Source organism: Cervus elaphus, chromosome 27 (assembly GCF_910594005.1).
Source record: "Cervus elaphus chromosome 27, mCerEla1.1, whole genome shotgun sequence".
Classification (NCBI taxonomy): Eukaryota; Metazoa; Chordata; class Mammalia; order Artiodactyla; family Cervidae; genus Cervus; species Cervus elaphus.
The window spans coordinates 39,898,885-39,912,737 of record NC_057841.1 but is presented as its reverse complement, the minus strand read 5'-3'; the positions used below and the strand labels follow the sequence as shown (position 1 = coordinate 39,912,737).

The 13,853-nt window shown below is 38.8% G+C and overlaps 1 protein-coding gene across 1 annotated transcript in view; it reads left to right on the top strand.

The window, feature by feature from the left end:
* Nucleotides 1–13,590, top strand: part of METTL4 (methyltransferase 4, N6-adenosine) — a 108,504-nt gene extending 94,914 nt beyond the window's left edge. Inside the window, exon 10 of the mRNA XM_043889104.1 lies at nt 13,529–13,590. Within this exon, the coding sequence (XP_043745039.1) occupies nt 13,529–13,575 (47 nt within the window). The 3' untranslated portion in view covers nt 13,576–13,590. The remainder of the gene's footprint in view (nt 1–13,528) is intronic.
* Nucleotides 13,591–13,853: the final 263 nt, after the last annotated feature.

The window sequence follows — 13,853 nt, the reverse complement described above, 5'->3', positions numbered from 1 at the left end:
TCTGTTAATCCACAAGAAATCAAAGTTATTAACAATGTGTATATTAAGCACAGAACGTTGTTATATTTATGTTGGATCAGTGTTTAAAGCTTAACCTCACAAAAAAGAAAGTATTATTTTCTATTACCTAGAAGAATATTAAATCAAGATGGTTAGGGTTTCAAAGACCATGTAACTATCATGCTTTTATGAGTTTATTCTTTTTTTTTTCTATTAGCATAATTAATCAAATGTTTTTATTATTGGTAGTTTATTTATTTATTTTTTCTCTTTTTTTTAAAAAATTTATTTATTTTTTCAGTGGGTTTTGTCATACATTGACATGAATCAGCAATAGATTTACACGTATTCCCCATCCCGATCCCCCCTCCCACCTCCCTCTCCACCCGATTCCTCTGGGTCTTCCCAGTGCACCAGGCCTGAGCACTTGTCTCATGCATCGCACCTGGGCTGGTGACCTGTTTCACCATAGATAATACACATGCTGTTCTTTTGCAACATCCCATCCTCACCTTCTCCCACAGAGTCCAAAAGTCTGTTCTGTACTTCTGTGTCTCTTTTTCTGTCTTGCATATAGGGTTATCGTTACCATCTTTCTAAATTCCATATATATGTGTTAGTATGCTGTAATGTTCTTTATCTTTCTGGCTTACTTCACTCTGTATAATGGGCTCCAGTTTCATCCATCTCATTAGAACTGATTTAAATGAATTCTTTTTAACGGCTGAGTAATATTCCATGGTGTATATGTACTACAGCTTCCTTATCCATTCATCTGCTGATGGGGATCTAGGTTGCTTCCATGTCCTGGCTATTATAAACAGTGCTGCGATGAACATTGGGGTGCACGTGTCTCTTTCAGATCTGGTTTCCTCAGTGTGTATGCCCAGAAGTGGGATTGCTGGGTCATATGGCAGTTCTATTTCCAGTTTTTTAAGAACTCTCCACACTGTTTTCCATAGCGGCTGTACTAGTTTGCATTCCCACCAACAGTGTAAGAGGGTTCCCTTTTCTCCACACCCTCTCCAGCATTTATTGCTTGTAGACTTTTGGATAGCAGCCATCCTGACTGGCGTGTAATGGTACCTCATTGTGGTTTTGATTTGCATTTCTCTGATAATGAGTGATGTTGAGCATCTTTTCATGTGTTTGTTAGCCATCTGTATGTCTTCTTTGGAGAAATGTCTGTTTAGTTCTTTGGCCCATTTTTTGATTGGGTCATTTATTTTTCTGGAATTTAGCTTCAAGAGTTGCTTGTATATTGTTGAGATTAATCCTTTGTCTGTTTCTTCATTTGCTATTATTTTCTCCCAATCTGAGGGCTGTCTTTTCACCTTACTTATAGTTTCCTTTGTTGTGCAAAAGCTTTTAAGTTTCATTAGGTCCCATTTGTTTAGTTTTGCTTTTATTTCCAATATTCTGGGAGGTGGGTCATAGAGGATCTTGCTGTGATTTATGTCGGAGAGTGTTTTGCCTATGTTCTCCTCTAGGAGTTTTATAGTTTCTGGTCTTACATTTAGATCTTTAATCCATTTTGAGTTTATTTTTGTGTATGGTGTTAGAAAGTGTTCTAGTTTCATTCTTTTACAAGTGGTTGACCAGTTTTCCCAGCACCACTTGTTAAAGAGGTTGTCTTTTTTCCATTGTATATCCTTGCCTCCTTTGTCAAAGATAAGGTGTCCACAGGTTCGTGGATTTATCTCTGGGCTTTCTATTCTGTTCCATTGATCTATAGTTCTGTCTTTGTGCCAGTACCATACTGTCTTGATGACTGTGGCTTTGTAGTAGAGTCTGAAGTCAGGCAGGTTGATTCCTCCAGTTCCATTCTTCTTTCTCAAGATTACTTTGGCTATTCGAGGTTTTTTGTATTTCCATACAAATTGTGAAATTATTTGTTCTAGTTCTGTGAAAAATACCGTTGGTAGCTTGATAGGGATTGCATTGAATCTATAGATTGCTTTGGGTAGTATAGCCATTTTGACAATATTGATTCTTCCAATCCATGAACACGGTATGTTTCTCCATCTGTTTGTGTCCTCTTTGATTTCTTTCATCAGTGTTTTATAGTTTTCTATGTATAGGTCTTTTGTTTCTTTAGGTAGATATACTCCTAAGTATTTTATTCTTTTTGTTGCAATGGTGAATGGTATTGTTTCCTTAATTTCTCTTTCTGTTTTTTCATTGTTAGTATATAGGAATGCAAGGGATTTTTGTGTGTTAATTTTATATCCTGCAACTTTACTGTATTCATTGATTAGCTCTAGTAATTTTCTGGAAGAGTCTTTAGGGTTTTCTATGTAGAGGATCATGTCATCTGCAAACAGCGAGAGTTTCACTTCTTCTTTTCCTATCTGGATTCCTTTTACTTCTTTTTCTGCTCTGATTGCCGTGGCCAAAACTTCCAACACTATGTTGAATGGTAGTGGTGAGAGTGGGCATCCTTGTCTTGCTCCTGATTTCAGGGGAAATGCTTTCAATTTTTCACCATTGAGGGTGATACTTGCTGTGGGTTTGTCATATATAGCTTTTATTATGTTGAGATATGTTCCTTCTATTCCTGCTTTCTGGAGAGTTTTAATCATGAATGGATGTTGAATTTTGTCAAAGGCTTTCTCTGCATCTATTGAGATAATCATATGGTTTTTATCTTTCAATTTGTTAATGTGATGTATTACATTGATTGATTTGTGGATATTAAAGAATCCTTGCATTCCTGGGATAAAGCCCACTTGGTCGTGGTGTATGATTTTTTTAATATGTTGTTGGATTCTGTTTGCTAAAATTTTGTTAAGGATTTTTGCATCTATGTTCATCAGTGATATTGGCCTGTAGTTTTCTTTTTTTGTGGCATCTTTGTCTGGTTTTGGAATTAGGGTGATGGTGGCCTCATAGAATGAGTTTGGAAGTTTACCTTCCTCTGCAATTTTCTGGAAGAGTTTGAGTAAGATAGGTGTTAGCTCTTCTCTAAATTTTTGGTAGAATTCAGCTGTGAAGCCATCTGGTCCTGGGCTTTTGTTTGCTGGAAGATTTCTGATTACAGTTTTGATTTCCGTGCTTGTGATGGGTCTGTTAAGATCTTCTATTTCTTCCTGGTTCAGTTTTGGAAGGTTATACTTTTCTAAGAATTTGTCCATTTCATCCAAGTTGTCCATTTTATTGCCATAGAGCTGCTGGTAGTAGTCTCTTATGATCCTTTGTATTGCAGTGTTGTCTGTTGTGTTGTGTCTGTTGTGTTGTGTTGAGTTTATTCTTAAGGAAAATAAAATTGTGTGTGTGTAGCCAAAAACTTGGTACTTGAGTACTAGCTTTTACTTGCGTTTCTTTGAGGTATGTCTCCTTTCAATCTTTGTTGATTCCTGCGATGAGACAGCTTTAAAAAAGATAACCTGTTTATCTCACGAAATGAATTTTGGTATAAATGGAAACATGTTGATTTTGTACCATATTCTAGGAAGATGTTTTTGACAGTGAGTTCTGATTAACCATGGAAGTGTTAAATTAGAGAGACTGTGGAAATTTTATTTTTGGAGGGAATGATACTCAAAACAGAATGCATTTCTTTCTCTTGAAGTTGATGTGGGTAGGCTCAGAGGTAAAAGTGGCTTTTTTCCCAAACATTCTTTTTCCTAGATATATAGGAGTCACCTCAAATCAATATGCTGATGTTAATTCAAGGAGTGTTTAGTAAATGTCTAGAATGTCTTGGAACTTGTACCTGGTGATAGCGACAGTGTTACCACTGTCAGTGACAGTGTGGTTCAGGACCTCTTGCAGAGTGTAGCCTGGTATTAATAATAAAGACTTATGGGCTTCCCAGGTGGCTCAGTTGTAAAGGATCCACCTGCCAAAGAGAAGATGCGGGTTTGATCCCTGGGTTGGGAATATCCCCTGGAGAAGGAAATGGCAACCTGTTCCAGCATTCTTGCCTGGGAAGTTCTATGCATAGAGGAGCCTGTCAGGCTACCATCCATGGGGTTTCAGAGAGTCGGACATGGCTTAGTGACTGAGCGTGAGCACACAGTGAAGACATACATGGCATTTCCAGGGTGATGTGTGTTATGAAAGAAGAATGAGAAAAATCTAGAGTTATTTTTGGAAGTGAAGCTAATTATATTTTCCTAAGCCATTTCCACCTAGTCACCCAAGATAGAGATTTGACTGTCATTCTTGAATTTTGACCTCTAAAGCTCATCAAATTGTATTTATTTTGTATCTTACACCTCTTCCCATTTGTACATCCTTGTGACTATTGTAGTTGAAGTCCTCATCATTTCTCTCCTGATGTCCTCCACCATACCTGCTTCCAGTTCTGCCCTTCAAAGCCATTTTCACATGGTCAGCAGAGGATGAAGCAAAACTGACCATTTTATGCAGTGCATAAAATTCCTTATAAAGGGGCTTCCCTGGTGGCTAAAATGGTAAAGAGTCTGCCTGCAATACAGGAGACTTGGGTTTGACCTCTGGGTTGGGAAGATCCCCTGGAGAAGGGAATGACTATCACCCCACTCCAGTATTCTTGCTGGAGAATTCCATGAATGGAGGGTCCTATAGCCAGCTATAGTCGACAAGGTCACAAAGGATTGGACATGACTGAGTGACTAACACTTTGACTTTTCAAAATTCCTCAGTGACTTTCTGACTTCTAATAAGTTACGAGGGTCTCCATGACCTGAACTCTGCCTGTATCTTCCATGGCATCCTTCCCCCTGAAGGGCAGGCACTGCATGCTGAATGAATGAATTAAAAACATTTAAAATGGTTTCATGATCAGAGATGAACATCTAAAGACATTCACTAAACTGCACAGAGATGTTGAGAACAGTTCTATGCTAGTTAAAAGTCACCCTCTCCCAAATACCTTGATTCATTCGTTTGAAATTGATTTAATACATGCATGTGTTGGACTTGAAAAGGATATATAAGACATTATTTGCTGATGTGGAGATAGGAGTTCACAGTTTCTCTGACAAGATATTGCTCAGTTAGGCATTAATGCAAGGTAGGTTTAACAAGGGCCAACATTTGCACTTTGCGATCACTTGCTGAAGAAATTTATAGAAAGAGAAGGTTCCCTGTGGGGCAGAGGTTGAGCTGGACAGGCTGTGTAAGTGAGTTCTGCCCTGAGAGCGTCTGTTTTGGGGGGGACTGGCCACACTATTCTGGAAAATCAGGGAGTTTTCAAGCAGGACTTTACTGCCCTGACTCTGTAGAGCTCAGACCTCCCACTGCATTGCAGAAAAGTGCCTGATAAAGCGATCCTCCCTCCGCCGCCGTCCTGAGATGGACTGGGGCCCAGAATCCTGCCTCTCCATGGGTTCTTTCAAGGGACTGTTTTCTCTGGGAAGTCACGTCCAGGACCACAGTGGGAGCTGGAAGAAAGGATGAGACTGGTCAGTGGATCCCAGACGCCTGAAGGAGAGGTTCAGACAAGTGAGTCACTGAACATGAGGGGAACAGGACTAACTCTGCTTGTTTTTTGTGTTCTGACAGCTGAAAATGCTGTGAATTCAAATCCACCCTCTGCACTGACTCGGGAATTACGCGACCAGATACTCTTTTTATACAAGAAGGCATTTTATACAAGATGGTTTTTTATTGTCTCTCACTTCCAGAAAGGGATCTGGGACATCTCTGATAATGTCTTTCCCCTTTGTCCCTTCTCTCTAAATGTGGTGTGTTCTTAAAGAGCCAAGGAAAACAATAAACCACATAAAGTTTTGTTATACTGTATCCACACTGAGTCGCTTCAGTCGTGTCCGACTCTTTGTGACTCTCTGGACTGTAGTCTGACAGGCTCCTCTGTTCGTGGAATTCTCCAGGCAAGAATACCAGAGTGGGTTGCTATGTCTTCCTCCAGAGATCTTTCCGACTCAGGGATCGAACCCGCATCTCTGGTGTCTCCTGCATTGGCAGACAGGTTCTTTACCACTAGCGCCAGTGGCAAGCCCCTTTGTTATACTTTCTAAACCCAAATGCTAGTGTGTTTATTGTATGAGGAGCCTGTCTCTGGAATTCTCTGTGTGATTAACATTCGAGGGTTTGACCAAAATGTTCTTTTTATAACTGCATGTTTTATTGATACCCATTTACTGGAATGTACTTTTAATAGCAGGATAAAAAAAGTTATGCTTCTGGTTTTAGAGAGAGTAACCTATCTGGAATACAGCAAAAGCTCTATTTCTCCCAATGTTAATTTCTGGTCTGAAAGGAAAGGAACCTTTACACTGCAATTTCTGGGTGATTTCAGTGAAAATTTAAGTTCCTAGGATGGCTCAAAGATTGTCATCCCAGACTGGATGTAGAGCAAAGCAAAAATTCAAGAGATGCTGCAGAAAAGATATGCAGGATGGATGTGGTGCTAAAATTAGAGATGCTATTTTGTTGTAGGAGAATGGGGGGGATTCTAAAATTTAATTTGAGGATTGAAATATTTCACATATCACCAGTATATTAGGATAGAGATATCCATAGGCTTCTGGCCACAGAACAGACTAACTGTAGGTGTGGTTGTCAGTTGCACGAATGTAGCATTTATTACACAGATTATCACACTGTCTCCTGGCCAGTCTTACTGTTTGCACTCTTCTCCCTCCTTGGTTCATTCTCCACTCAATAGCTAGAGTGATCTGTTAAGGCAGTAATTGGAACATATTGATTCGTACTTGAATTTATTTAATACACTACTTCTAAGTGGGAAGACATGGATGTGTAGAGACATTTTCAAAAGGAGAAAGAGGTGTTTTGAGTGATCACAATGAAAGTGGGGCTACTATTATTTAGTGGGTGTGAGTCAGGATTTCTCCATATCCTGAAACGCCACAATGCTGGAGCATTCATATGTGAAAATTCATATTGTTACATTAAAAATTATTTCTCCTTTATGATACTGTTAGAATGGTTTATTGATTTTTTTTAAAAAAAGATTATGTGTATGTAAGTAAGTTATATATTATCTCTGGAATTCATTTTAGGTAAAGAAGGGAGTTTTATATAATATTTCTTATAAAGTATTACTTTCTTATTTTATTCAATTCTGAAGGAAAGTGAATAAGAAATAATAAGTATTAGTTCCAAAGAATATACTGGGATGTGGTGAGGCATTCTAAATGTAGATGAGTCTAAATTTAAATATAATTACTTTTAAGCCTTGGGCTCCTCTCATCATGGCTAACAAGAACGCATACAGTTCTCAGTGCCACCGTGAAGTAAATTTGAGTTAAGAACCCAGGAGCTGTCTCCCTGGGTCAGGCCTGGGACACACAGTCTGGAACGCTACCCCAGAGAGGGGCACGGAGTGGTGGGGTAGAAGCTGGCTAAGTGACATTTGCTTGGACATTAGGTTGCATCATTGCTAGTCTCCCTCGGTAAGCCATGATAAATGTGCCCTTCACAAATTTGTTCTGAGCTGCTTCTGAATCTATTTATATTTTCATTCTATACCAAATTTTGGAAGAGAATGAATTCTCTAAGTTTACTTCCAACTGTCCTACACAGTGTATTTTCAAGCTATGAGAGATGCTCCCGAGAACGCGCTTTCCAAAATTTTGTTAGTTGCAGGATTCGTAAGAACGGTAGCTCCCCATGAGAATCCAAGGGACACTCATCTGTCTGGTTACTCGATAAAGTGGGTTCTGTGGTGAAATATACCTGGAAAACATGTTGTATTAGACCCTTTTCCAGGAGCATCATGGTGCCCATTAGCACACTGATGAACCTGGAAGGAATGGAAATGTGATCACAAAACCTCTCTGTGTGCAACACCCTGCAGAGCTGACGCCCCACAGGGAAAACTGTCCTTGTGATTTAGGAACAAACTGTGGGAGCTTTTTATGTTTTTCTACTGACTCAGGGAAAGTTGTCAGATGATGGCAAGCAAATAATTTTTTGCTCTCCTCATCCATTTCTAATGCAAATTATTGACTCAGAATGGTGAGAGAGTGGGTCACTGGTCTAATGAGTCTGTCACCAGCATCAGGGCAGCCAAACAACAAGGACAGCCAACTCATGGAAGAAACATGAGCTTTGGAATGATAAGACATGGCTTGGAGTCCCTGCATAGTTATCACTTGGAGCCATGTGATCTTGGGAGGGTCATTTGGTTCTCTGAGTTGCTGCGTGTATGAAATGGGGACAATTGTTATAGCTATTTATTATTAGAATCACTTTATGAATTGCGTGTGCAAACTTGGCAGAGTGTGTTAGTTATTTTTTATATATTTAAAGTATTTAATCAACTCTAAATGAGAATGAATTCTGCTGTTCTAATTAGTGAATTGAATTATTAAACATGTAGTAGGTGATGCTTTACGTCGAAGGTTAAAATCATGTCTTGTATACTAATATATAAAGGGAAAAGAAATCCAACCCTTCCTCTGGCAAAAAGAGAAAAACTCATAGCGGTTAATAACTGTGCTCTTTCCGTGCCCCAGGTGCAGAAATCAGCCCATTAGGTGGGTAAGGCATATGCCCAATTTGGTGCTCAGCACCCGGCTTTGTTTTGCTCTGCTGGAACTCGAAATGCAAAGAGCAGCTTCTGAAAAACTGGTTTTAATATTTGCTAAGATAATATACCCAAGAGTTTAGGTCCACAAATAAAAAATATCTTCCATCATTTCCTTTTTTTTTTTTTTCCGACCATCATTTCCTTTTATAGCAAAAGGAATTTCAATCTGGCTTTCATTAAAATGTCTTCTTACTTTCTGTAAAGAAAGCAAAAAAAAAAAAAAAAAAAAATGGCTACACATAGAACTCAGATTTCTCCCCTCTAAATCCAAAATAGAGCCAGAATCATAGTGCCCTTCCTGATACTCAAGAAGCAGAAGCAGTTGAAGAAACATGTTAGCTTCCTGATGTAGGTAATTTAAGAAAATATTCTTAAGTCCTGAATGTCTAATTGGCATGCAGTTAAGCAAGAGTTCAGAAGGCAATGCTTATGAACAGTGGTTTGGCCATTTCCAAACAAAAATAACTTGAATCTACTCACACTTACAACACACGTATGTGTCGTAGGCTACTGCTCAGAGATGACTTATGACAACATCAAACAACTGATGAGATGAAGCCCCTCTTGGAGGTTGAGTCCTTCTGTCATAGGACATGCTCAGGGTACAGCTCTGTGCTTCCAGGCAAAAATCAAGCTTCCCCTACATTGTGGAAGTTAAATTGAAGCTAGGTTTGGAGAGGTAAATCTAGGTGATAATCTCAGACATTATGAATGACCACCACTGGGAAAAGTATTAAGGATGGAAAGAAAGGACAGCCTTGTTTTGTTTAATTTTTCCTGATGGCCGAATGGTGGTGTGTGTGTGTGCAAGAAATAAAATATGTGTTTCAGAAGCCTGTTAAAGATCATAGAAAAATGTATAGCACAGCCAGTGTCAACAACTCAAATGTACTCGGTATGCAGGCAAATTACATGCCAAGGAGGGAAGGATGAAGCCTGTAAGGACTAGTGCAGACTGTGGTGTAATGAACATACGTACCTCCTAAATACATTCAAAGTACATTTCTTTTTTGAAAACACCTTGCAGCCCAAAGCCAAACAGCTATATGAGTTTAAATCCATTGCCTAGATTAGTGGCCAGTTTGCAAACTCTGGACAAAAGTTTAAAGAGTAGGGGTTCTGGAGTCAAACTGTCCAGGCTCAGTTCTTCTTAACCAGCCTAGCTAATAAGTTTGGCAAGTTAGTTAACATCTGAAAGCCTCACTTTCCTTATCTCTAAAAGTGAATAATAATAGTGTTTACTTCATGTGATTATTATGAGATATTGTGATAATATATATACATATCTACTTAGAATGACCAGCACTAGTAAGCACTTAATAAATATTAGCTGTGTTCACATACACACATGAAGTTATGTACAAAAATGACTGTTTCCCCCTTCATATGGTCATCTGAGAACACTATACATTTTTAGTGATGTCTTGTGGCATGTTGGCATTTTCTTTTTTTTACTTTACCTTTTTATTTTATATTGAAGTATAATTGATTAACAATGCTGTGAACAGCACAGGGACTCATGCATACATATACATGTATCTATTCTCTCCCCAATTCCCCTCCTATCCAGGCTGTTGTGGCATATTTTTTTGAGGGTAATTGATGGCAGCAAATATTTTCTTCCAGAGAGTAGGACAGTATGTGGGTTTTGGAAAATATCATAAGTCCTTTGAAATAAAGACTGATGAGTAAGATAAACAATCAAGTTGGATAATACAATAGTAAGCTAATAAAAGGGAACAAGAATTTAAGCATGGAAGGATGTGTGGAGTAGACATAGGGATTCAGAGAAAATTCATCATAATTATTTTGCTGGGTTTCTAGCGCCCTGATATTCTCTTCTAGCACATCAGCTCAGTGTTTACATGTGGGAGAACCCTGGGGCTCGGTAATTGAGGCCCTCCTCCTTCTGTCCTCACTCTCCGTGGGTGATCTGATCCAGTCTCATGACTTTCAATATCTTCTACTTGCTTTACTCCTAAATTTGTATCTTCAGCTAGGCTGTGTCCTCTGGACTCTAAACTGAAATACCCAACCACCCAGCTGACACCTCCATACAGACATCAAATAAGCTCTGCAGATTTATGTCAGGAACGGAGCCCCTGATACCCAGTACATCTTTTCCAAACCAGTGTCTCTTGTATTTTTCTTCCTTGTCTCTGCTCACGGCAACTCTTGTTCCAGTTGTCAGTGTGAAAACCCCGGCATCATGCTTGGTACCTCTCTTTTTCTCGCACTGCACATCTGGTCATCAGCAAACTCTGTCCACTCCACCACCCCCAGTGCTGCCATTCTGGCCCAAACCACTCTCATCTCTCTGGATTATTATGATAATCCTTCCTGCCGCTATTCTTGTTCTCTTCTTAACCATATCCTCTCTGTAATTTTGTACAAATGAACACATGGTCATAGTGGTCCACCATGGCTCTCTGTCTAAGTGCACTGCTGTCCTTACCATGACCTACGGCATCCTCCATCCACTTGTCCCCTGCTGAACCTCTTGGACCTCACTGACTCTCTCGTTCACTCACGCCGGCCACACCAGCCTCCTTGCTGTTCCTTGCACGCACCAGGAGCCACTAACTCAAAACCTTTGCTCTTGCCTCTGTCTGAAGTGCTTGTCTGGGATGTATTTGCTTGGCTACTTTTCTCAATTCCTTCAGGTTTTACTTAAAAGTCACCTTCCCTGGCTACCTCATGTACAAATTTTATTTCCTCCCCCATGCCTTCCTTTATTTATTTATTTTATCCAAGAACTTGTTTTTCTATCTCTTACTATAGAAGGTAAACTCCACGGAAACAGTGGCTTTGAGTAGAGTTCCCTATGTTATAAGGTCTGATTGATTATTTTGTATATGTATATGCTAATCCCAAACTCCTAATTTATCCCTCTCCCCCACCTTTCCTCTTTGGTAACCATACATTTGATTTCTATGTTTGTGAGTCTATTTCTGTTTTGTAAATAAGTTCATTTGTATCATTTTTTAAAGATTCCACATGTAAGTGACATCATATGATATTTATCTTTCTCTGACTTACTTCAGTTAGTATGATAATCTGTAGGTCCATCCATGTTGCAGCAAATGGCATTATTTCATTCTTTTTTATGGCTGAGTAATATTCCATTGCATGTATGTACCACATCTTTATCCATTTTTCTGCTGATGGACATTTGTGTTGCTTCCATGTCTTGGATGTTGTAACAGTGCTTCAGTGAACATGGTAATGCATCTATCTTTTTGAATTGTGGTTTTATCCAGCTGGGGCACAGAGTGCCCCAGAGTGGGATTGCTGGATTATATGGTAACTCTATTTTTGGCTTTTTAAGGAACTTCCATACTGTTCTCCACAGTGGCTGTACAAATTTACATTCCCACCAACAGTATAGGAGGGTTCCTTTTTTCTACCCCTTCTCCAGCATTTATTGTTTGCAGAATTCTTGATGGTGGCAATTGTGATTCCTGTGAGGTGATACCTCGTTGTAGTTTTGATTTGCATTTTTCAAATAATTAGAGATGTTGATCATCTTTTCATGTGCTTTTTGACCATCTGTATTGGAGAAATGTCTGTTTAGATCTTTCACCCATTTTTTGATGGGTTGTTTGTTTATTTTGATAGTGAGCTACGTGAGGTGTTTGAATATTTTGGAGATTAATCCCTTGTTGGTTGCATCATTTGTGAATATTTTCTCCCAGTCTGTATGTTGTCTTTCTGCTTTGTTTATGGTTTCCTTTGCTGGGCAAAAGCTTTTAAGTTTAATTAGGCCCCATTTGTTTATTTTTATTTTTTTCATTACTGTAGGAGGTGGATCCAAAAATATATTGTTGTGATTTATGTCAAAGAGTTTTCTGCCTATGTTTTCCTCTAATAGTTTTATAGTATCTTGTTTTAAATTTAGGTCTTTTTAAAAAAATTATTTATTTATTTTTAATTGGAAGATAATTGCTTTACAATATTGTGTTGGTTTTTGTCATATATCCATTTAGGTCTTTAGTCTATCTTGGGCTTATGTATTTATTTTTAAAAATATTTATTTTTAATTGATTGATAATTGTTTTATAATATTGGTGTGGTTTCTGTCATACATCAACATGAATTACCCAAAGATGTATATCTTGAGTTTATTTTTGTTTATGGTGTTATAAAATGTTCTAATTTCATTCTTTTATATGTAGCTATTCAGTTTTCCCAGCACCACTTATTGAAGAGACAAAGACAGTGATTCTTGACTGTTTCATTTATTGTTACAATTCCAGTTTCTTCAGTATTCCTGGTCCAAAATAAGGACTCAGTAAATTTTTGTTGAATGAATGAATAAATGAATCAATTGCCCTTTCTGCTACCTATTTCAAAATGATGCTGAACCATGGAAGCAGTAGGCAATGAGGTATAGAGGAGGAAGGACAGGGTCCAGGCACTGTGCTGTGACGTGGCCATGTAGGTTTGGGTCATAGGCCTTGGTGTCCTCATCTGAAAAATGAGGCAGCTAAATGAGATAGATGGTTACCTGAATCTCTTCCATCTCTGGGGTTATATGACTCTGATCTAACTAAGGAGATGCTGTAACAGCAAAGATCTATGCTCCATTTCAGACCAACTTAGAACTTTCTGTGATAGCCAGAAAGCATGCATTTCTGCATCTCTCCTTTCAAAATGATGCCTTTCATTAATCATCCCTGTCTTTGAGGGAGGACCAAAGCCAGGCAGTGGGTAGAGGAAGAGGTAATTCCCCAGTGTTGGTCCTCAGCTGTCACATTGCCTTAACACATTTCCTCACTAGGCTGGCAACGTAGTTTGTACTACTTGCTCTAATGCTGATGCTATAATATCAAGTTATATTTTTTCCCAAGCATTTCTACATGTATCAGTTGCCATCACAACATCACCATGCAGAATGTGGGTGAGGTTTTATTAATGTAGTCATATACAGAAGCTGAAAGGTAATTAATTAGCATCATCACAGAGACAGTTTGCCACAAGTCAAGGCCAGAGCTCCGTAACAAGAAGGTTTTTCTTTTTTTTTAGGAATAGAGTGCCAGCATAAGAAGCTGAAGTCAGAACTGGTAGCATAGTTGCCAGTGTCTCCAAGCCTGGAGTGGTAAGTTGTTTAGAAACACATATATAAATGTTTCTGCAACTCACGGAGTTCCAGGAACACTATAGCATTTTGTTGGAGACATGAAGATTTTCAGTATCCTGTGGAGTTGAAAGAACATATCCTCTTGACTCTGGGCTTTATAGGATAAGTACTCCTTCCCTTCTCTCCTCTCAAATTATGTGACACTCATCGCCCTATCTAGGCATTTTACCAGAGCAGCAATAGAATTCTCTCCCCTGAATTTCTGGTCAA